Source organism: Trichechus manatus, unplaced genomic scaffold, assembly GCF_000243295.1.
Source record: "Trichechus manatus latirostris isolate Lorelei unplaced genomic scaffold, TriManLat1.0 scaffold00216, whole genome shotgun sequence".
Classification (NCBI taxonomy): domain Eukaryota; kingdom Metazoa; phylum Chordata; class Mammalia; order Sirenia; family Trichechidae; genus Trichechus; species Trichechus manatus.
This window is the reverse complement of record NW_004444152.1, coordinates 474,732-495,680: the sequence shown is the minus strand read 5'-3', so window position 1 is coordinate 495,680 and position 20,949 is coordinate 474,732. Positions and strand designations below refer to the sequence as shown.

The 20,949-nt window shown below is 53.7% G+C and overlaps 1 protein-coding gene across 1 annotated transcript in view; it reads right to left on the bottom strand.

Annotated features, from left to right (window-relative positions):
* Positions 1-226: 226 nt before the first annotated feature.
* Positions 227-20,949, bottom strand: part of BCKDHA (branched chain keto acid dehydrogenase E1 subunit alpha) — a 26,506-nt gene continuing 5,783 nt past the window's right edge. The window contains exons 2-9 of the mRNA XM_004388742.2: positions 14,690-14,872; positions 14,506-14,592; positions 9,122-9,230; positions 5,766-5,927; positions 2,437-2,643; positions 2,047-2,188; positions 1,677-1,848; positions 227-992 (exon numbers count right to left, since the gene is read on the bottom strand). Coding sequence (XP_004388799.1) covers positions 822-992; positions 1,677-1,848; positions 2,047-2,188; positions 2,437-2,643; positions 5,766-5,927; positions 9,122-9,230; positions 14,506-14,592; positions 14,690-14,872 — 1,233 coding nt within the window. The 3' untranslated portion in view covers positions 227-821. The remainder of the gene's footprint in view (positions 993-1,676; positions 1,849-2,046; positions 2,189-2,436; positions 2,644-5,765; positions 5,928-9,121; positions 9,231-14,505; positions 14,593-14,689; positions 14,873-20,949) is intronic.

The following is a 20,949-nucleotide window of genomic DNA, read 5'->3' as shown; positions in this document are numbered from 1 at the left end:
CCCCACTCTGAGGCCTGGAGTGGTTTGTACATCTGTGGGGCCCTGGAGCGGTGGACAGAAGAGCAGAGCTCAGCTGTGCCCTGACCCCACACCGATCCTGCCTGACTGGGCAGGGCTAGCTCCAACGGACCCCTGGCCGCCTTGCTGGACACCAGGCCTGCTCCTTCCCGCAGTGTGAGAGAGCAGGAGGCCAACACTGGAAGACCCCCACTCCCTTCCTGCCTGCCAGGGCTGCCCCGCCAGCTTCTGAAAGTTTCTGTGGGAAGTAGATACGCCAACAGCCCTGGCCTTATTTATCTAAAGTGGAGAGGCTAGGGGTGGTCCCAAAGCAGCCATCCTAGGCTCTTCCCACCACCCGCAAAATGCCAGGCAACAGAGGCCAGAGATGGCACAGAGCCGAACTCAGAAACCGTTTATTCATGATCTCTGCTGACCACTTCTCTCTGAGTAAGTTCCACAGGTCAACCCGCCTGGCCAGGCCACCCCGGCCAGAGGTGCCCGAGACCGGCAGGTGTCCTCCCCTGGCCCAGGAGAAGGCACTGTAACCACCAGGGAGGGGGAGCTGAAGGGGGCTCAGCAACTGCTGCAAACACTGCCCCCTAAATGGAACATCCTGAAGGAGCAGGGAGGGGGCTCCCAGAGGGTGAGTGGGAACCGCCCCCAGACAGACATGTCAGGTGCCACCCTGGCCCCGAAAGTATTCTGGAGGGAGCTGGCTGGGGGAAGGGGTGGCGGTGTCCCGCCAGCTCTTCTTCCTCTGCAGAGTGGGGTTACCTCTCAGGGTGGCTGGGGGGTGGGGGCGGCTGTGGGGAAGGCCAGCCTCACTTCTCAAAGTGGTCCAGGGGGTAGTGCTCCCCATAGGTCTGGAGGTGGCGGGCCAGGGACTCCTGCTGTTTGCGGAGCTGGGCGGGCATCTCCTGATACACGTCTGAGAAAAGCAGGCTGGGGTTGGGCTTCAGCTTCCGCTCAGCCTGTTCAAAGGCCTCCATCACCTGGAGGGACACCAGACAGTGGGCGGGCACCTGGCCTCCCACCCAGGGCCTGAAGGAGGGGCCCTGCCTCCTACCTGAGTTTCTGTGTCCCCATCCAGACAATGGAGACGGTCATGACAATGTGGTAAGAACCACCACCTACCAGGCACTGACCGAGCACGGACTCACTCAGGCCTCTCTGCAGCCCTAAGCGGCAGACAGCTTGGAGATGAGGACACCGAGGCACAGAGGAGAGGAGGGACTTGTCCGTGGCAATGTAGCTGTGGCAGAGCCAGGACACGCCTGAGCCACCTGCCTCCAGGGGTGCTCTTACCCCCGGAAGGCACCGCCCCTCTGGCTCCATCATGGCCAGAGCTGAGGTGGGGCAGAGTGCCGACTCTGGGCCGGACACACTCAACTGCGTATGGATCAAGTCACCTGACCCTCAAACAGCCTGAAGCAGGCACCACGGGTCTCCCTCTCCGAGATGAGGAGGCAGACGGACGGCAGAGTGGTGCGGACGGCAGAGTGGTGCAGACGGCTCAGACGCGGCAGAGGTGCATGTGGCCCAGGCAGCCTGGCTCGGGCTGCCCCCGAGTCTCCCAGTTCGATGTCCCCCAGCGCCAGCATCTCCATCCTTCCCAGGTCCCCACGACACGCCCGCACCCTGCCCAGAACACACCCCGGAGGCCCTCAGCCCCTCACCTTCTTGCGGGACTGCCTCCTCCAGGCCTTCTCCTGCTCTTCGTCCCACCAGCCGCGGTTCAGCAAGTAGTGCCGCAGCCGCGAGATGGGGTGGTCCTGCTTGTCCCAGTAGCTGACCTCATCCACCGAGCGGTAGGCTGAGCTGTCGTCACTGGTGCTGTGGTGCCCGATCCTGCGCAGGGGAAGGGGCCCAGGGTCAGCGAGGAGAGGACCGCACTGGGGGAGAAGGAGGGGAAGAGGAACGAAGAAAGGCAGGGAAGAGGATGTAACGTGGGGCAATGGGGTCCTGCTTTGGGGATGGTGACCAGTATGGGGGAGAGGAATGCAGTGGCTGTCAAGGCTGAGGGCAGGGATGGGGAGAGGCAGGCACCTGTAGGTCATGGCCTCAATGAGGAAGGGCTGGTTCTCGGCCGCCGCCCGCCGCCGGGCCTCCTTTGTGGCATTGTACACAGCGAACACATCATTGCCATCCACGCGGATCGACATGATGCCATACCCAGGGCCTCGAGCCGCTGTGGGGACAGAGAAGGCAGGTCAGGCCCCAGGGCTCTGACGGGGAGATGAGCAGGGCCAGGCCGGGGGGCAGGTGCAGGGGAGAAGGAAGGAAAGGAGGCAGACTGAGGAGAGGAGGGGAAGACTATGGACAGACACCACAGGGAGAGGGCCGAGAAAGGGAAGGAGGAGTGGGGAGAGAAAGGTGGGGTGGCAGTTGGAGGGAGAAGGAGGGGGAGGGGTGCGGAGCAGCCAGCAGGGCCCATACCAATGCCATCCCCGCGGTACTGCTCAGAGGTAGGCGTGGAAATGGCATAGCCATTGTTCCGGCAGAAGAAGATGATAGGGCACTCGAGCGTGGCGGCAAAGTTGAAGCCAGCGTGTGCATCCCCCTCGCTGGCTGCTCCCTCGCCAAAGTAACAGATGACGACCCTGTTGTCATTGGCCCGCTTGGCTGCATAGGCCGCCCCCACAGCTGCAGAGAAATGAAAGGGAGGTGAACGGAACAGCACACACTCACATCATCCTCTCACACAATATACACACTCGCATACAGGCGTGTACATACACATCCGTGCTCTCACACACACTCACTCATACATACGCACACATCCACGCTCTCACACATACATACACACATCCATGCTCTCACACGTACACACACACATCCATGCTCTCACATGTACACACACGTACACACACATCCATGCTCTCACACACACACGTACATACACACACATCCATGCTCTCCACATGTACATCCACGCATCCACGCTCTCACACGAACACACACATCCATGCTCTCACACGTCCACACACATACATACACACACATCCATGCTCTCACACACACATGTACATACACACACATCCATGCTCTCACACACACGTACATACACACATCCATGCTCTCACACACACACGTACATACACACATCCATGCTCTCACACGTACACACACACATCCATGCTCACACACACACGTACACACACATTCATGCTCTCACATACGTACATACACACACATCCATGCTCTCACACACGTACATACACACACATATCCATGCTCTCACACACACACGTACATATACACACATCCATGCTCTCACACACACGTACATACACACACATCTAGTCTCACACAAACACATCTGTGCTCTCACACACACACCTGCATACACACATGTACATAAACTCACATCCATGCCCTCAGACACACCCACATACACACAACCATGCTCTCAAACACATCCACATATACAGTCACACATACACACACACTCACATACACACATGTACATATACACACATCCATGCTCTCACACACACATACACATCCGTGTTTCACACATACACTCACATCCATACTCTCACACATACACACACCCGCAATCTTACACATACACACTTGCATACACATTCATACACATACTCACATTCACACATACACGGACATATACACACACTCGCATACACTCTCACATATACACATACTCATACACACACTTGTACACACATTCATACACTCACTCACATACACACTCAGCACCCACATACACACCTGCATACACGCACTTTACATATACACACTTTACATATATACACTCGTGCATACACACACTCGCATACACTTTCACATACACAGCACACACACTCAAGACATTCTCACATACTCTCACACACACACACTCTCACACACACACACTCTCACACACACTCACTCACACACACACACACACTCTGACCCTGGGCTCTAGGACCCAGGCGGGTTGTGGCCAGGCCCTGAGGGGACAATAAAAGCTGGGCTCCTGGTCTCCCGCCCAGAACCTGCCCAGCCCCCCCTTCACTGTCAGCTGATGGCAACGCCATCCTTCCAACAGTTCGGGCCCAACAGTTCGGGTGAAAAGCTGTGTCCTTGTAGACTTCTGACTTTCTTTCATTCCCAACATCTACTTGGCCAATTCTGTAGGCTCCACCTTCAAAATAAAGCCAGAATCTGAGCCCTTCTCCTCACCTCCTCCAGGCCACCCTGATCAAACCACCATCACCTCTTGCCTGAGTCACTGAGCAGCCTCCTCGCCATCCCTGGCTCCGGCCCCTTCCCCCAGTCTCTCCCCGCCGGCAGCCCGGGGTAGCACTCTTAAAATGGGAGCGAGGTCACTCCACGGCACCCAATCCACTCGGAGTCCAAGTCCCTCCAGAACTGAAAGGTTGAGAGACCCCAGATCTGCACCATTTGCACCCCCCACAGCTTTATCTCCCTACCACTCCCCTCCCCCTGCTCCCCCCCCCACCAGGCGTGCTCCTGCCTGAGACACCCACGTGGCTCCCTCCTCACCTCCTCTGGTCTCTACTTAACTGTCACCTCCTCAGGGATGCCTTCCTCCCCTCCCCTCCAAAACCACAACTGGCCCCTCCGTGCCCCACCCACTCCGTGGCTCTGCCGTCCTCTAGAGGACTCTGTCGTCCCTGACACACTCTGTTTTACTTGTTTACCTTCTATCTCCCCGCCACCGTGTCAGCACCCCAAGGGCTGAGGTTTTCGTCTGTTTTGTTCACTGCACTGAGAAGGGCACCCAGCACAGAGCAGGGGCTCCACACATCTGCTGGAGGAGTGACTTAATGAGAGGGAGGTGAGCAGGAGCTAAAAAGGGCCTGGCTTTATGGACATCCTATCTACCTCAGCTCAAATGCAACCTCCCCCAAGAAAACTTCTCGGCCCACCTCCCACCTGAGAGGCACGAACTGCTCCTTGCCTGCACACAGAACGAGATGCGCAAACATGTACAGGGTGCTCCCGAGGTGCCAGGCATTCTGCCAAGCCCCGTGGAAATATACACTCAGGTGCCTCAGCTGCCCTGCAGCAGAGTCAGACTGACCCCTCAACCAGACTGCGGGCTCCCGAGAGCAGGGACGTCTGACTCCCTGGCTTCTTGCTGTGAGGGTGCAGGCCTGGCACGGGCGGGCATACTTCCCACGCATGTCACCTGTAATGTAGCCAGCCACACCAACTGCTCTAAGCACTGTGGCTTCAAGGGCCCTCAAGTAAGCCTTGGGGTCGTCCATTTTACCCTGAGGACTGAGGCAGCCAAGGGCCAGGGTTGAGAACCTGGGCTTTGGAGTCACACAGTCCGTGATTTGAGTCCCCACTCTTCTCACTACCTGCCACGTGACCGCTGGGTAGTCTTGACCTCAGTTTCCTGCTCTTTAAAATGGAATAATAGTGAAAAACAGCATTCACCTCCTATGGCCACTGTGAGTGCCCTATTAGACAAGGAAAGCAGAGGAGCATCAGCCTGGAACCTGGGACCTGGCACACACTCAGTGACTCAGCATTGGCTACATGTGTAAGCAGACAGACGGGATGGGCACAATTCTGGGAAATCAAGAATGTGGATATACAGGCTCAAGCTACTGGACCTGGGGGGGATGCCACCAGAGTCCTCCTCTGAAGGGTCCCAGACAAGAGGAGCGTGGAGCGTCTAAATACGATAGTGACCTGGAAACCCAGCCAGGAGAGACGGAGAAGGGCTAGGACCTGGACAGGGGTATGAAGTTGGTCTGCGTGTCTACGTTGGATGAGGCGTGAGTCCTCACCCTGAGGGATCTGCGTGGCCAGTGGAGAGGAGATGGTGACGAAGTGGCGCTCCTTGCAGCCATAGTGCACGGGCATCTGGCGCCCCTTGCCCGGGTCACTCACGTTGCCATAGCACTGGGCCATGAACAGTTCCAGCGGGTAGTCTCGGTACATCAGCACACCTGGTGGTAGAGGGGGCAGGGTTAGCCTGGGTAGGGCGATGTCACACCAAGCCTGCAAGTGACCCAGGGCAAGCCCCTTCCCGCCCGGGGCGTCTGTTTCCCAACTGGGAAGCCCTCTGGGAACTTGAAGCATATACAGAAGACGCTGTCTGGCACAGAGGTTTACAAACTGTTTTCTTACTGCAGAACCCCTTCTTCAAATACAAATTTAATGAGGAGCATGTTACAAGGCGGTCACGTTTTTCACAGGGGAGTCACACCTTCCCTGAAGAAGAACAGCAAAAATGAACATAATACTTCCTATCTGCCAAGCGCTGTTCTGGACATTCTTCATACATTAATGCAGTTAATCCTTACATTTCCCCCATGAGGCAGCTGGTATTACTCTCTCCGTTTACAAAGGAGGAAACGGAGGTGGGGAGTGCCTCCGTAATTTGCCCCAGATCATAAACGACTGAGCAGTGGGGTTGGGAGCTGGCAGAATGCAAAACTCACAAACTCAAGGCTGATCCTGAGAAAAGGAAGTGGGGAGAATTTCTGTTTATCAGTTAAAGGGGCGCCACCATGAGACATCAACAGAAATACTTAGTATTGCTTAGACAATCGGCTTTGACATAATGGATCTCTTAAAATACTAGTTAGGGCTGTGGGATGTTTAGCATGACTTCAACAGTCACTTTTAATTTTGTTTGTATTTTTTATCACACACTTTTCAACGGATATAATATAAATCACACAAAACGTGGCTGCACTCTATGTAAAACAGATAAAAGGGGGGTGTTCTGGTTGAAGCAGGAAAAAGGGGCCCTGTGGAGGCAGGTGACGCAGTCCCAGGCACTGCCACACAACCATGGGGTCAGGCTCCACACAGTGTGGCCCAGGTCCACCTACAAGGGACCCACAGGGAGGAGCAGGACGGGCAGGGGTAAAAGCAGATTCCCAGGCCCAACGCAGGCTAGGAAGCCGCAGGTCCACTGTAACTACTGCTCTGGTCGGACACCTGCCGCACAGGAAACCTTTCACTGGACGTCACTACCTGCCGGGAGCCACAGTCGGCGCTCCACACACATCCCTGGGTGTATCTCCAAACAGCCCTTTGGAGCAGCACCCTGGAGGCGGCCCAGTGGGTGAAGCGCGAGGCTGTCCCTGGGTCAGACTGCCCTGAGGAGGACTCCTGCTTCACCTGCCAGGGGGCACGTGGCCTCACCTCTGACCTCGGGCTTCTTACGGTGAGAGGGGCAACAGCGACGCCTGCCTCACCTGGCTGGTGAAGGGTAAATGAGGCAGTGCAAACGCGGCTGCCCTGACTGCACGTGGGACCTCAGGCAGTGACCTCTGCTCTGCTGTGAGGCTGCAGGGAAACAGAAGCCTCCAACCTCATGAAGTACTGGGACAGCACCTTGGCCTTCAGGAAGAGGTCCATAAATGCTATTGTGACGTGTGTCATTACTCTCCCCAACCTCACAAATGCAGAAACTGAGATCCAGAGAGGCGAGTGACCTCCCCAAGGGCTGGGGTGCGGGCGGCTGGCTCACCCCATACCCTGCAGCGCACCGCCCCCTTCTGAGCCCTGTCAGCTTCCCAGCACAGGGCCTTCTGCACACCCCCTGGAGTTGGAGGGCTCACTCCCGCCAGGGCCCAGACAGCCCCTCGTGTGCAGAGCCCAGCTGTCTCCTGGGATCCCCTCTAGCCTCACTCAGAGCCCTCACCAGAGAGACCCCTTCAGCAAAAACAGGGGGACTGGGCTTGCTGCCTAGTTGCTGCCTAGATGCTAAACCTCAGGTAAATATCACTGGGCACTGGCCCTCCTAGAGAATGTGGGAAGGGGTGGCCTGGTCTGGCTGAGGGGACTGGAACTTCGTGCTTGCCCAGAGAGGGCTCTGGCCAGCCCCCGCCTCTCAGCAGGTGCTCCCCTGCTGAAGGGCTGTCCCAAGGTGGGAGGCCCCCATCACAGCATCAGCCTCCACTCTGGGGCTTGCCCCGCACCACGTGAGGGCTGTAGCTGTCCCACGAATTCCCTCAACAGCCGTCTTGGGAAGGGTTACTATCCCCCATCACTGATGAGGAAGCTGAGTCATGGGGCAGTTAGGCAACCTGTCCAAGGCCATGTAGCGCCGGAGGGGAGGGGCCGGTCCGAGACAGGCCTCCTTGGCACAGTCAGTGCCCCCTGACACCCACAGGCCGCCCCTTGCAGGCCCTCCCTGCCTACAGCCGCTCTGAAAGCCCCACTCACAGCTCCCCGGCCAACTCCGTCACTCCTGGTCACCCCAGTGCTCATCTATCTTCTTCACTCCTATTCTCTAACCCTTCATTTTATTTCATTTCGTCAACTCCCTGCCTGGGACCTACAGGCCCCTGATCTTCCCACACGAGATGTGTTGAGGCCCTCCCATCTGTTTCTGCTCCCTGAAGGACACAGTGCTGGAGAGGAGGCCAGGAGAGCCCACGCCACACTGCAGACTGACCTCGCTGAGTCCTCCCAGCATGCCCACAGTGCAAAAACCACCATCCGCCCACCGGGGAGATGTGAACACCGAAGCTCGGAGAAGGGGAGTGACTTGCCCAAACCTGACAAGTGTAACTGGCAGAGTATGGGATGGAACACAGGCAGCCAGACTCCTGTTCCGTTTGTTCGTTCGCTTATGATTTGCCGTCATTGCTGTTGAGAATATACGCAGCAGAACATACACCAAATCAAGTTTTTACAGGTACAATTCAGTGACAACTGATTACGATATTCTAGTTGTGCAACCATTCTCACCCTCCTTTTCTGAGTTGTTCCTCCCCCAATCACCAGAAGCCCACTGCCCCCTAAGGTTCCTGTCTAATCTTCCAAGTTCCTGTTGTCAATTTGATCCTATTCAGATAGATCTTAAAAGACCACAACGCTCGAGGCAGACACCTTTCACTAGCTAAGCTAAACTGCTGTCTGGTCAGACTCCTGTGCTCTTAGCCACTGTACTTTCCAGTCTTCAGAGAGACATCCCTGCTGGCTTGTCTCTTTCTTGCTAGGGAAGTTCTCCCTCCAGCCTCTCAGGCCCCCGACTAGGCCGCACCTGGAAGAGACCCTGGGGTAGCTAATGTGGCCTCCCCTTCCACACCACAGGAGGGACAGGGCCTAGCCCACCCCAATGGAGACCACAGACCCGGGCCTCCGTGGCCCCTGCTCCATGGCCGGGGCAGGGGTGACATACCTGCCTCCCGGTACTGGCCAAACACCAGGTCCGCGCTGTCCAGGGCGGCTGCACTGCCCACGTGCGTCCCCTCCTCGCCATAGTTGGTCATGTAGAAGGAGATCCGGCCCTGGTGGGGAGAGGGCCCAGAGGCCCGAGCTCGGTTATGGTGAGCAATGATAGAAAACCATGGAAATCCTTCCAAACTCTGACGACGCCATTAACCAAGAAATACTTCCTGAAGGGTGGCTGTGGGCCAGGCCACACTGGGGTTCCTCCCTTCACGGAGGAGCTGCCATACTGATTAGTGCCATAACGCAGGGGTCACAGCAGTCGGGACTGTGCGACGCATGACGGGAGCTCCAAGGTGCCAGGCCCGCCAGGGAGGGGCATCAGGAAGAAGGTGCAGAGCTGAGCAAAGATGGGGGTGGGGAGGTTTCTCGGCAGAGGGAAAAACAAAGGCCAGAGGGCTGGGATGTAAAGGGGCAGGACCGGGAAAAGACGAGGCATGAGAGGGAGGGGGCTTTATCTGGACTTTATCCTGAGAACAATGGGGACCCATGGACAGTTCTGCTCAGGGGAGCCCCAGGGTCAGACTTGCATTTTAGAAATCTCTCTCAGGCTCCCGGGTGGGTGAGGAGTGGATGGAGGAGACAGGACTGCCTGCAGAGCTTCAGGCGAGAGGCCCTGGCGGCATGCCTTGGTGGTCACACAGCTGAGGCCACAGTGGATGGGAACAGGGTGGCCAAGAAGGGCCTAGTGCACAAGCCATGATGCCAGACTTGATCCTGTAGACGGTGGGGACAAGGGCAGCAGACCCTGCTGGCTAGCTGCCCCAGTGCCCAGGCCAACTCCCTTCTCCCAAGCCCCTTTGCCCCAGAGCCTGGAAAAGCTAAACGCTCAGCTTCCCAGCCTCCCTTGCAGCCAGAGGTGGCCACAGGGCACTATGGTGCAATGGATCGCTTTTATATGGCCTTTCTAGCCATGGTCTTGTAACTCTCACCAAAAGATTGGGTGGGACTATGCAAATAAGGTGCTTGTGGCCCAAGGGGACTGGACAGCTTGCTAATGATGCAAATAAGGTGCACAGCACCCTTGTGGGGGTAGGATCATGCAAATAAGGTGTATGGAATCCTAACGAGTAGCTTAGTGAGTTTTGTCATCCCACTAGGCTTAAAATGAGCCATCCCAGAGGAAGGAAGAGGGGACCACACTACCACCAAGAAGAGCTAGGAGTGGGGCATGTCCTTTGGACTTGGGATCCCTGTATCGTCAAGAACCTCTGAGACTTAGGAGACAGACAAAGAGAGCTGTAACACTGGAGACAGTGAGAGATGGAGGCTTGCTGGCAGAGTGCGGTGCCTCTGGGTGCTTATCAGTGGAGCTAAAGAGCAGGGCAGAGGCCAGGCCAAGGGGCCAAGGGCCAGAGAGACACCTGCCTGTGGGCACAGCTGAGAAGAGGCTGTCCTGACTAAAGAACTGTATCCCCTGATCCTGAACTGTAGCCTGTTACTTCCTTAATAAACCCACAGTCATGAGTATTGTCTGTGAGCTCTGTGTAGCCACTGCAATAAATTACTGAACCCAGCAGAGGAGTAGAAAGTTCTATGGGAGGGACGGCTGGTGTCAGAATTGGTAAAAAGATTGGAGAGGGGAGGCATGTTGATCTCCGCCTCAGGAATCAGCCTTGGGCTGTTGATGCTGATAATGATTCTCTCTCCCCCTCATAAACTTAGAGGTCAGTTGCCCCACCACAACATTTTTACAGACAGGAACTTAAGTGAAAGTCTGCTAAGGACATCTGAGAAAGCTTTCGCTTTCTTATTAAAAGGGACCATTCCCTTGTCCCCCCTTCTTCCTGCCGTGCACATGGCCACGAAGCCTGGAACTGTGGCAGCCATCTTGCGAACATGAGGCACAGGCACAGGACAAAAGCCAACTTGCCAACAAGCGTGAAGCAGAAAGACAGAAGTCTGGGTCCCTTATGGCACTGCTGAGCAGCTGAATGGATTTCTAACCAAACACCTAGTGACTGAGAAGAAAGAAAGGGACAGTGAGTGGGAAGGGGAGATAGGGATGAGATGCAGGTCTCCAGCTCAGGCAGATGGGTGGATGGTGTGCCTTCACTGAGAAACGGAACACAAGAGGAAGAAGAGCAGGTCTGGGGAAAATGCGGAGGTCAGGTTTGGACAGGTTGGGTTTATTGCAGGACTCCAGGGTGAAAAGCCAAGTAAATCTGGGGCTCAGGGAAGAAGCCTGGGTGGGGAAATTGGGGAACCCCTGACACACAGATGGAAATGAGATCACCCAGGGATCTGTGTGAAATGAAACAAAGAGAGGCGAGCACAGCACCCTCCGAGGGACACCCACGTCTAGGCCTCCTTCAGTTCTCCTCAATGTCTTCTACAGGCCAGGCTTTCCAGTTGCTGTGGGGGAGAGATGAATGAGTGCTTTCTTCCAAGTGGGAGCCAATTAAAACACTAATTGACCTTACAGTGCCTAGCGGGTGGGCAGATGCTGGGTGCTGACGGCTGGCAGGGCTGTTGAGTTAGCAGTGGGAGGAGCCTGAGAGGGGCCCCCTGAGGAATCAAGTCTTGCGCCAGTGGCAGAGACTACCGTTGCCTATCCAGTATCCTACCCCCCTCCTCACTGTTAATAGAGATCTCATTCCACTGCAGGCACCAACTGCCCAGACAAAGACTACATTTCCCAGTCTCCCTTGTAGCTAGGAAGGACTGATATAAGCAGATGTTATTGGGTGGGACCACCTGGAAAGTCCATTAGTGGGAGATGAGGGTAAAGAGAGCTGGGATGTGCCATGGCTGACCCGCCCCCTCCCTTCTACTTCCTGCCTGGAATGAAACGTGGTGATGGAAGAAGCTCCAGCAGCCATTTTGGACAATGAAGGGAACTTAAGATAGAAGCCAGAGCAATGGATGGCAGATCAGAAAGAAGATAGCAGACTGGATACCCTACGACACTGTGGGGCAATGTGCCAACCCTGAACCACCTGTCTCCACATTTCCAAATTTCTCTCATGTGAAAGGGGGAAAAAAAACTGTTAATCTGTTCAAGCCACTGCTTTTGTGTTTTTTTGTGGGAGGGGGCAAGTCTGTTACTTGCAGCTAAACAATTCCCAACTAATACAGGCCGGGCTTTGAAGGATGAGTTGACCTTACTGATGCTTCCTGAGTCAGCCAGTGGGCTAGGGACGTTAGGGGCTGGACCTCACAGAATCCCCGCGCCAGCCCTAGAGGGTGGGCTCTATCATTATCTCCATTTTATACACAAGGAACCTGAGATAACAACAGGTAGAATTTCTTGCCCAAAGTCAAAGCTGTGACTGCAACTTGAAACCAAACCAAACCCATAGCTGTCGAGTCAATTCTGGCTCATAGCGACCCTATAGGACACAGCAGAACTGCCCCAGAGGGTCTCCAAGGAGCAGCTGGTGGATTTGAACTGCTGACCTTTTGGTTAGCAGCCGAGCTCTTAACCACTGCGCCACCAGGGCCCCGACTGGAACCCAAGTCCACTGAATTCCAAAGCCCCTGTCTGTGCAGCCAAGACATGAGGCAGGAAGGAGCCTGCAGCAAGTGTGAGAGAGGGAGAGAAGAGCAGCATGGCCTGGCATGGCACTGAGGCTGGGTGGAGGAGCAGAGAGCTGAGCCACACTGGGTGGTGACGGCGTGAACAGGCAGGGCCTAGTGCGCCAAGCCGTGATGCCAGACTTCATCCTGTGATCAGTGGGGACGAGGGAAATTTCCGGGCTGGTGGAGACACTGCCCTAGCTTCAGGAGCCCATATGTAGTGTTTCTGTGAGCAGGAGAGTCAGAGCAGGAGGGGAAAACCAGCAGGCGGGCTGCCCACCTGAATTTGCTCAGTACTGTCCCCTAGCCCAGTGGGCCTCATGTTTTAGTCACAGTGGGTTCACCTGGGGGTTTAATAAACACACAGATTCCTAATAAACCCACAGATTCCCAATCCCCACCCCCAATTCTGATCTAGCAGGTATGGTGGACATCTGTGGTACTGCCTGCCGCTACCACTGGTCTACACGGCCTGGAAAGACTAGGCTCTACTCTACTCCCTTGGTTCCTGGGGTGGGCACATGATCTGGGCCTAGCCAATCAGTTACAGTGATTGGTTCAGGGAGGGGTCTGGGACCAAAGACTGGCCAATGAGCATCAGCCCTAGGCCTTCTGCAGGAACATTAGGGGCCAGACATTTTTCTATTGCTGAGTAGAAAGGATAATGATCGCTAGGGCGGTAGAACAAAACTGTTGCCACTGAGCCGATTCTAACTCATAGTTGGACCCTACAGGGCCCTATAAGATAGAGTAGGACAGTGGCTGGTGGATTCGAACTGCTGACCTTTTTTGGTTAACAGCCATAGCACACCGTAGCTCTTAACCACTGTGCCACCAGGGCCCAGCTAGGGTTGTTGCTGTTGTGTTCCTTTGAGTCGATTCCAACTCATAGCGACCCTACAGAGCAGAGCAGAACTACCCCGCAGGGTTTCCAAGGAGCAGCTAGGAGAGTCAAACTGCTGACCTTTTGGTTGGCAGCTGGAATGCCTGCTAACTGCCAGTCTCACTATTCCAAAGGCCATTACATATGCTGTCATTAATCATGGCGACCCCTGACGTAGGTACTATGTAGTTATGATTCTTACTTTCCAGATGAGAAAACGGAAGCATTAAGAGGTTAAGCAACTTTCCCACCAGCTAGAAGAGGCAGAGCTGGGGCTTACATCTTACAGTATTGCTCCAGAGCCCATATTCTGAGCCCTTTCTCTCTGCTCCTCTCCATGAGCCTGGAGCTTCTAAGCAGCTGCCCATGGAAAGTACCCGCTGGACAACAAACTTAAGGCAAAGGACAGCAGAGAAGAGACGTGAGACAGAAGTCAAATCTGATAAGATCTTTTGAGCCCCTGGACATAGCTGTGCCTGAAAACAGGGCCCCTGGGCTTTCAGTGAGTTGAGTCAATAAATTCCCTCTTTGTTGACACCGGTCTGACTGGATCTTTGTCCTCAGATACTAAGACAGTGACAGATCACAGTACATCTGGTACGAGCCTGCGGTGTTCCCTGAGGCACTCCAGGTCCACCTTGTTTCTCCACCAGACTCGACCTTCCGAGAGGAAGGGTCACCATGTCTTCTCCTGCCCGCCCACCCTCTACCAGCACAGCTAAGCCTCCAGCCAGACACACTGTCAGTGTATTCAGTGATCTGGTTCCTCCTCTGCCCTGGGGCAGGACCCGTCCCACACTCTTCCTCCAAATCTCCAACAGAACTCCAAGAAAAAAGACCTCCATTCTACCCTCACCTTCTTGGGAGCTGTCCGTTGGCCCAAACACAGGAAGAGGGACCCCAGGTAAGTCTGAGGCCCCATCCCCACGCACCTGCCGCTGGGACTCGTAGAGGATGCGGTCCATGGTGTTGAGCAGCGTCATGCTCTTGTACAACTTCAGCACCTCCTTCTGGGGCAGCTGCAGATGGAGACACAGACAGACGGGGGCAGCTGGGACCAGAGGGGAGATGGGCAAGGAACTAGGGATGGAGCAGTCGGGGGAGGCAGCCACTCACCTCAGGGTCCTCACTGGGGTTGATGATCTGGCCCTGCCGGTCCATCACACGGTAGACGGGGATCCCAGAGATGACATTGGGCTGGATGAATTCCAGCTTGTCTATAAACTCTGCCGAGGCCCCTGGGAACTGGGGCTTCTCATCCAGGGATGAGAACTGCTGCTGCTGTTGCCTCCTGGGATGCTAGGGAGAGAGAGGTAGAGGAGATGCCACATCAGGAGCAGCAATGAGGTTCCACCGGGCTCAATACCATGGCGGCAGGCAGTATGGTATAGTGGTTAAGTCACTACGGCCTGAGGGGACTCTCAGGACAGAACAGCAAGGCCTGAGATCCAGCTCTGCCACTTTCTTGTTGTGTGACCTTAGGCAAGTTACTATAATTCCTTTGTGCTCAGTTTTCTCCTCTATAAAATTGGAACAAAAACAATTTATCTGTCCAAAGTACAGATTAATGTAAAGATTAACGGACTCCATACAGTGGCAGGGAGTAGGCGCTCAAAAACTGGTAGCTATCATTATTATTATCATGGCCCCAAATTCTTCACACTGGCATTCAAGGCCTCCCCAGTCCAGCCACAGACTCCGCCTCCTCTCAGTCTCCCACGGCTACCATCGGTGCACGCAACCCCACAGGCTGTTCTCCTGCCTGCCATCCAGACGGGCTTTTACTGACCCATATGTCCACCAAGGATGCCACCAGCGTACAGCCTAAGATGATGGGCCTCCAAGAGTCAGGCTTGTTGTTGTTGTTAGGTGCTGCAGAGTCGGTTCCAACTCATAGTGACCCTGTGTACAACAGAACAAAACACTGCCCGGTCCTGTGCCATCCTCATAATCATTGTTATGCCTGAGCCCATTGTTGCAGCTACTGTGTCAACCCATCTCGTTGAGGGTCTTCCTCTTCTTCACTGACCCTCTACTTTACCAAACATGAGGTCCTTCCCTAGGGACTGAGCCCTCCTGATAACATGTCCAAAGTATGTAAGATGTAGTCTTGCCATCTTTGCTTCTAAGGAGGATTCTGGCTGTGCTTCTTCCAAAACAGACTGGTTCGTTCTGTTGGCATTCCACGGTATATTCAATATTCTTCACCAACACCATAATTCAAAGGCATCAATTCTTCTTCGGTCTTCCTTATTCATCGTTCAGCTTTCACATGCATATGAGGCTATTGAAAACACAATGTCTTGGGTCAGGTGCACCTTAGTCTTCAAGGTGATTATCTTTGCTTTTCAACACTTTAAAGAGGTCTTTTGCAGCAGATTTGCCCAATGCAATGTGTCATTTGATTTCTTGACTGCTGTTTCCATGGGCGTTGATTGTGGATCCAAGTGAAACGAAATCCTTGACAACTTCAGTCTTTTCTCCGTTTATCATGATGTTGCTTACTGGTCCAGTTGTGATGATCTCTGTTTTCTTTATGTTGAGGTATAATCCATACTGAAGGGTATGGTCTTTGATCTTCATCAGTAAGTCCTTCAAGTCCTCTTCACTTTCAGCAAGCCAAGGTTGTGTCATCTGCATAATGCAGGTTTTAATGAGTCTTCCTCCAATTCTGATGCCAAGTTCTTCTTCATACAGTCCAGCTTCTCAAATTATTTGCTCAGCATATAAATTGAATAAGTATGGTGAAAGGATAAGACCCTGATGCACACCTTTCCTGACTTTAAACCACGCAGTATCCCTTGTTCTGTTTGAACAACTGCCTGGGTTCAAATCCCTTGCTGGGTTACCTTGGGGAAGTGACTTCCCCTCTTGGAGTCTTCCCTTTCTCATCTCTAAATGGAGAACGCCTCACAGAAGTGTAGCAAGGCTTAAACGAGATCATGTGTAAAATGTTTAGCACGGTACCTGTAAGTTACAGAGTAAACACCCAAAACACTGTCAACTATGATTATTTCTAACGCTACAGCTCTGCTCTCACGTCTTAACTAGGACATCTCCTTCCCCATCACCTGGCCAACCGCTCCACACACTTCACTGCCCCCTCGACTCCAGTCCTTCCGCCCTCCACAAGCCCGGGCTGACTCACTCAACAAATATTTGAGCACCTGCTGTGTTCCAAGCCCTGTGCTGGGTTCTGGGGACCTGAGACAGGCAGGACCTCTGTCCTTGCTGCCTAGCAGGGAAGACAGGTACTGAAACAGTAATGATGAAAGTGACTGGTATTACCGTAGGAGAAAGCAGGGGGATACAGCATCATGGAGAGGGTAAGGCTTCTCTGAGGAAGTGATGCTAAAGCTGAGACCTGACGGACAACTAGAAGGTAGGGAAAGAGCATTCTAGGTGGGGTGAACACAAGCAAAACCAAGAAGCGAGGAAGAGCATGTCCTTGTAGAAACTGCAAGGGCTTCAGAGTAGCTGGCATAGTCCTCATGGGGACCACGAGATCAGGTGAGGCAAGGCTGGGAAAGCCTGTGAGAAGCCCCAGTGCCTCGAGCCTAGAGGGCGTGAACTGCTCTCAGTATTGCAACAGTTGCCCTATATCAAGCACTTCCTGTGGGTCAGTGGAGCTTTACATGCAGGATCTTACTGAACCTTCATCAGCACCTCTGGGAAACAGGGATTATTTACTAGTGCCTGTGAATAGATGAAGACACGGAAGTGCAGGGAGGTAAACACCCTGCTCAGGCCACAGAGCTAAAACACAACATCAGGACTAGGCTTCAGACCTGGGCAGAGCTGAGACGCAGGCCCCAGGACCCGCTGCCGTGCTGGCCTGGTTTTCACACGTCTCCATCTTTGTGTGATCTAGATTCCTTCTAGGTCAGTAACTGTGGCTTCACTGCCAAGAGACACTGAAGAAGAATGACCACATTTGCCACAAGCTGGAACTCACACGTGTGGGGTCAAGGGTGTCCTCTTTGGTTCCCCCCTTCCTTTAATTGCAGTGAACAAGCTGTCCAAGATTCCGATGCGGTAATGTGTACGTGGGTACGTTCTGTGGTTGTGAGAAAATAAGGGAAATGCCACTCCCAACGGTGGAGCGGGGTCAGGCCTTACAACATCATCCCAGGATACGCTAGACTTCCCCGCCCTTCCAGGGAAGCAGCAGAACTCTTACGGTACCATGTCCCCCCTACTGAGCGCTTAGCACAGCGGTTCTTTCACACCTACTAAACCAAAAAACCAACCCTGATGCCGTCAAGTGGATTCCGACTCCCAGCGACCCTGTAGGACAGAGTAGAACTGCCCCATAGGGTTTCCAAGGAGCAGCTGGTGGATTTGAACTGCCGACCTTTTGGTTAGCAGCCAATCTCTTAACCACTACACCACCAGGGTTTCCTTACACCCACTAGAAGAGTCTTTTATCTCAGTCTGTCTCCCACCTACCAGCCGTTCCCTGGAAACCCTATGGGGCAGTTCTACTCTGTCCTATAGGGTCACTATGAGTCAGAATCCACTCGACAGCAAGAGGTTTTTCGGGTCTCCCACCTACACCACAAGTTCCAAGAAGGCAGGCATCAGGTCAAGGTCAGTTTACACAGCAGGCTCCCAGCAGTTAATTGCTGAATGAGCAGATGAATGAGCACTCACCATCACCCGGCTGCAGTCAGACAGACCTGGCTTCCAGTTTATAAGTAATGTGTGCAAAACACCACAGAGTTCTGAGTTTCCTTATCTGTAGAAGAGTTGCAACAGCCTCTGTTGTGAAAGTTACTGAGTTAGGGCTGGGACGTGTTCCGTGGTCAGAAATTGGTAGGAGAGGGAAAAACAAAGCCGAGAAAGGTTGGGAAATGGGAAAAGGGAAAGGGCTGGTGCCTTGGGAAGAAGATGCGGAAGAGGACTTGGGAGAAGGACTGACTGCCTCTCACACTGGATTTTAGCGCCTGCCCGTGGCCCCGGCAAGCACTCCAGAGAGTGAGGCACAGGGGAGATGCAACAGAACTGAAGGGCTCTGAGAGGTAGGCCAGGGGCCAGCAGGGGTCAGGAGGATGGGGTCTGAGGGCTCAGAACAAACCAGGTGTAAGGCAAGACTCTGTCTCCAGAGGCTGGAAGGCTACGTCAGGGTCCCTCAGCTGGCCTGTACACTGGAGTTGGGCCCGGCCTCTGGCCCCCTCCCCTTTTCTCCTGGACCTATACAAATGGTAACGGTAGCCACCCCGGGGTTACTGTATTGATTAATGGGATACGTATGGAGGGAAGGGCTAGGTACAGTGCCCGGTCCTAAGGAATCAGTATATTACAGGAGTAAAATGCCTGCAAAGGGAAGAATGTGACTCCATCCATTTTTTTCTTGGTTTGGGTGGGGGCGGGTGGGTTGTCCTGGCGGCCAGTGACTTCCAGTGACAGAGGCTGCACAGCTTGACACATGGCCTTGAAGCCCACAACACACACCACACAAGAAAACACAGAGGGACCTCTCTGGATGACAGAGCAGGCACTGGGGTGGCCCCTCAGGCATTCATTCACTACAGCACCTCAGTCAAGGGGACAACTCTGACCAGAACGCCACCTCCTGGCTGTGTAACATCCGGCCAGTTACTACGCCTCTCAGCCTCCGTCTCCTCTGGGGATGACAGGAGTACTTATCTCAAGGGATTAAATGAGTCAATGCATGTAAAGTGCTTAGCCCGTGTCTTAGTCATCTAGTGCTGCTATAACAAAAATACCACAAGTGGATGGCTTTAACAAAAAGAAGTTTATTCTCTCTCACTCCAGCAGGCGTTGACTTCAGGGCGCCGACTCCAGGGGAAGGCCTTCTCTCTCTGTCGGCTCTGGAGGAAGGTCCTTGTGATGCATTAGTCTTCCCTTGGTCTGGGAGCATCTCAGCACAGGAACCTCAGGTCCAAAGGACGCACTCTGCTCCCGGAACTGCTTTCTTGGTGGTATGAGGTCCCCCGTCTCTCTGCTCGCTTCTCTCTTGCATATCTCAAAAGAGACTGGCTTAAGACACTATCTGATCTTGTAGATTTCATCAATATAACTGCCACTAACCCATCTTATTACATCATAGTGATAGAATTTATAACACATAAGGAAATCACATCAGATGACAAAATGATAGATAATCATATGATACTGCGAATCGTGACCCAGCCAAGTTGACAGATATTTTTGGTGGACACAATTCAATCCATGACAGCCCAGTACCTGCCACTTAGCACTCAATAAACACAAATAGCTAACAAGTGTATTTAATGACTGCTATTGTCAAACAGAGAGATCCTGAATATCTGCTTGTTTATGGATTGAACTGTGTCCCCAAAGGTATGTGTTATAAATCCTAACCTCTATACCTGTGGTTATAATCTCACTTGAGAATGGGTTATCTTTATGTTAATGAGGCAAGATTAGTATAGGGTGTATCCTGAGTCAATGTCTTTTGAGATATAAAAGAGATTAAACAAACAAGCTAGCAGAGATGGGGGAACAGAGATGCCAAGACACATGGAGATCTCCAAGCAACCAGGAAGCAGAAGTGATGAGACAATGTAAAAATGGTGTGGCAGAGGTGTCATCCGACCTTCTCGTCTAACTTTACAAAGGAGAGAGAGAATCACCATCAGCATCAGCCCAAAGCTGATTCCTATGAGGTGGAGGTCAGACATACCTTCTCCCTCCAACCTTTTTTACCAACTCTGACACCGGAAGTCCCTTCCACGGCACTCTCTACTCCTCTGCTGGGTTCAATAACTCGTTGCAACGGCCACACAGAACTCATGGACAATACTCACAATTATGAGTTTATTAAGGAATTAACAGGTTACAGTTCAGGATCAGGAACAACTCAGGATACAGTTCTTTGGTCAGGACAGCATCTCAGTCATGTCCACAGGCAAGCCTCTCCTTAGCCCTTGGCCCTCGGCCTCTTGGGCCTCTTGGCCCGGCCCATCTCTGCCCTGCTCAGGCAAGTGTTATAAAGCTATTTAGCTCTACCAATAAGTGTCCAGAGGCACCCCAATCCACCAGTAAGCCTCTGCCCAAAGGCGCTCAGCTCTCTAGCTTCATGGGTCGACAAGTCCAGCTCCACCGACAAGTGCTCAGAAGCACCCTACTCCGCCCACAAGCCTCCTGCCCAAAGGCACTCAGCTCTCTAGCTCCGTGGGCCAGGAAGCTCACCACACCATCTCCTGCAGGTTTCCTGCTGGTCTCCTGGTTCTGCTGCCTCTGCTACTGCTGCTTCTCGCTGTCTCCAGCGTTACATCTCTCTGTCTCCTGGGCCTAGGAGGTTCTCAGTGCAGGGATCCTGGGTCCAAAGGACATGCTCCACTCCTAGCTCTTCTTTCTTGGTGGCAGTAAGACCCCTCCCCGCCACC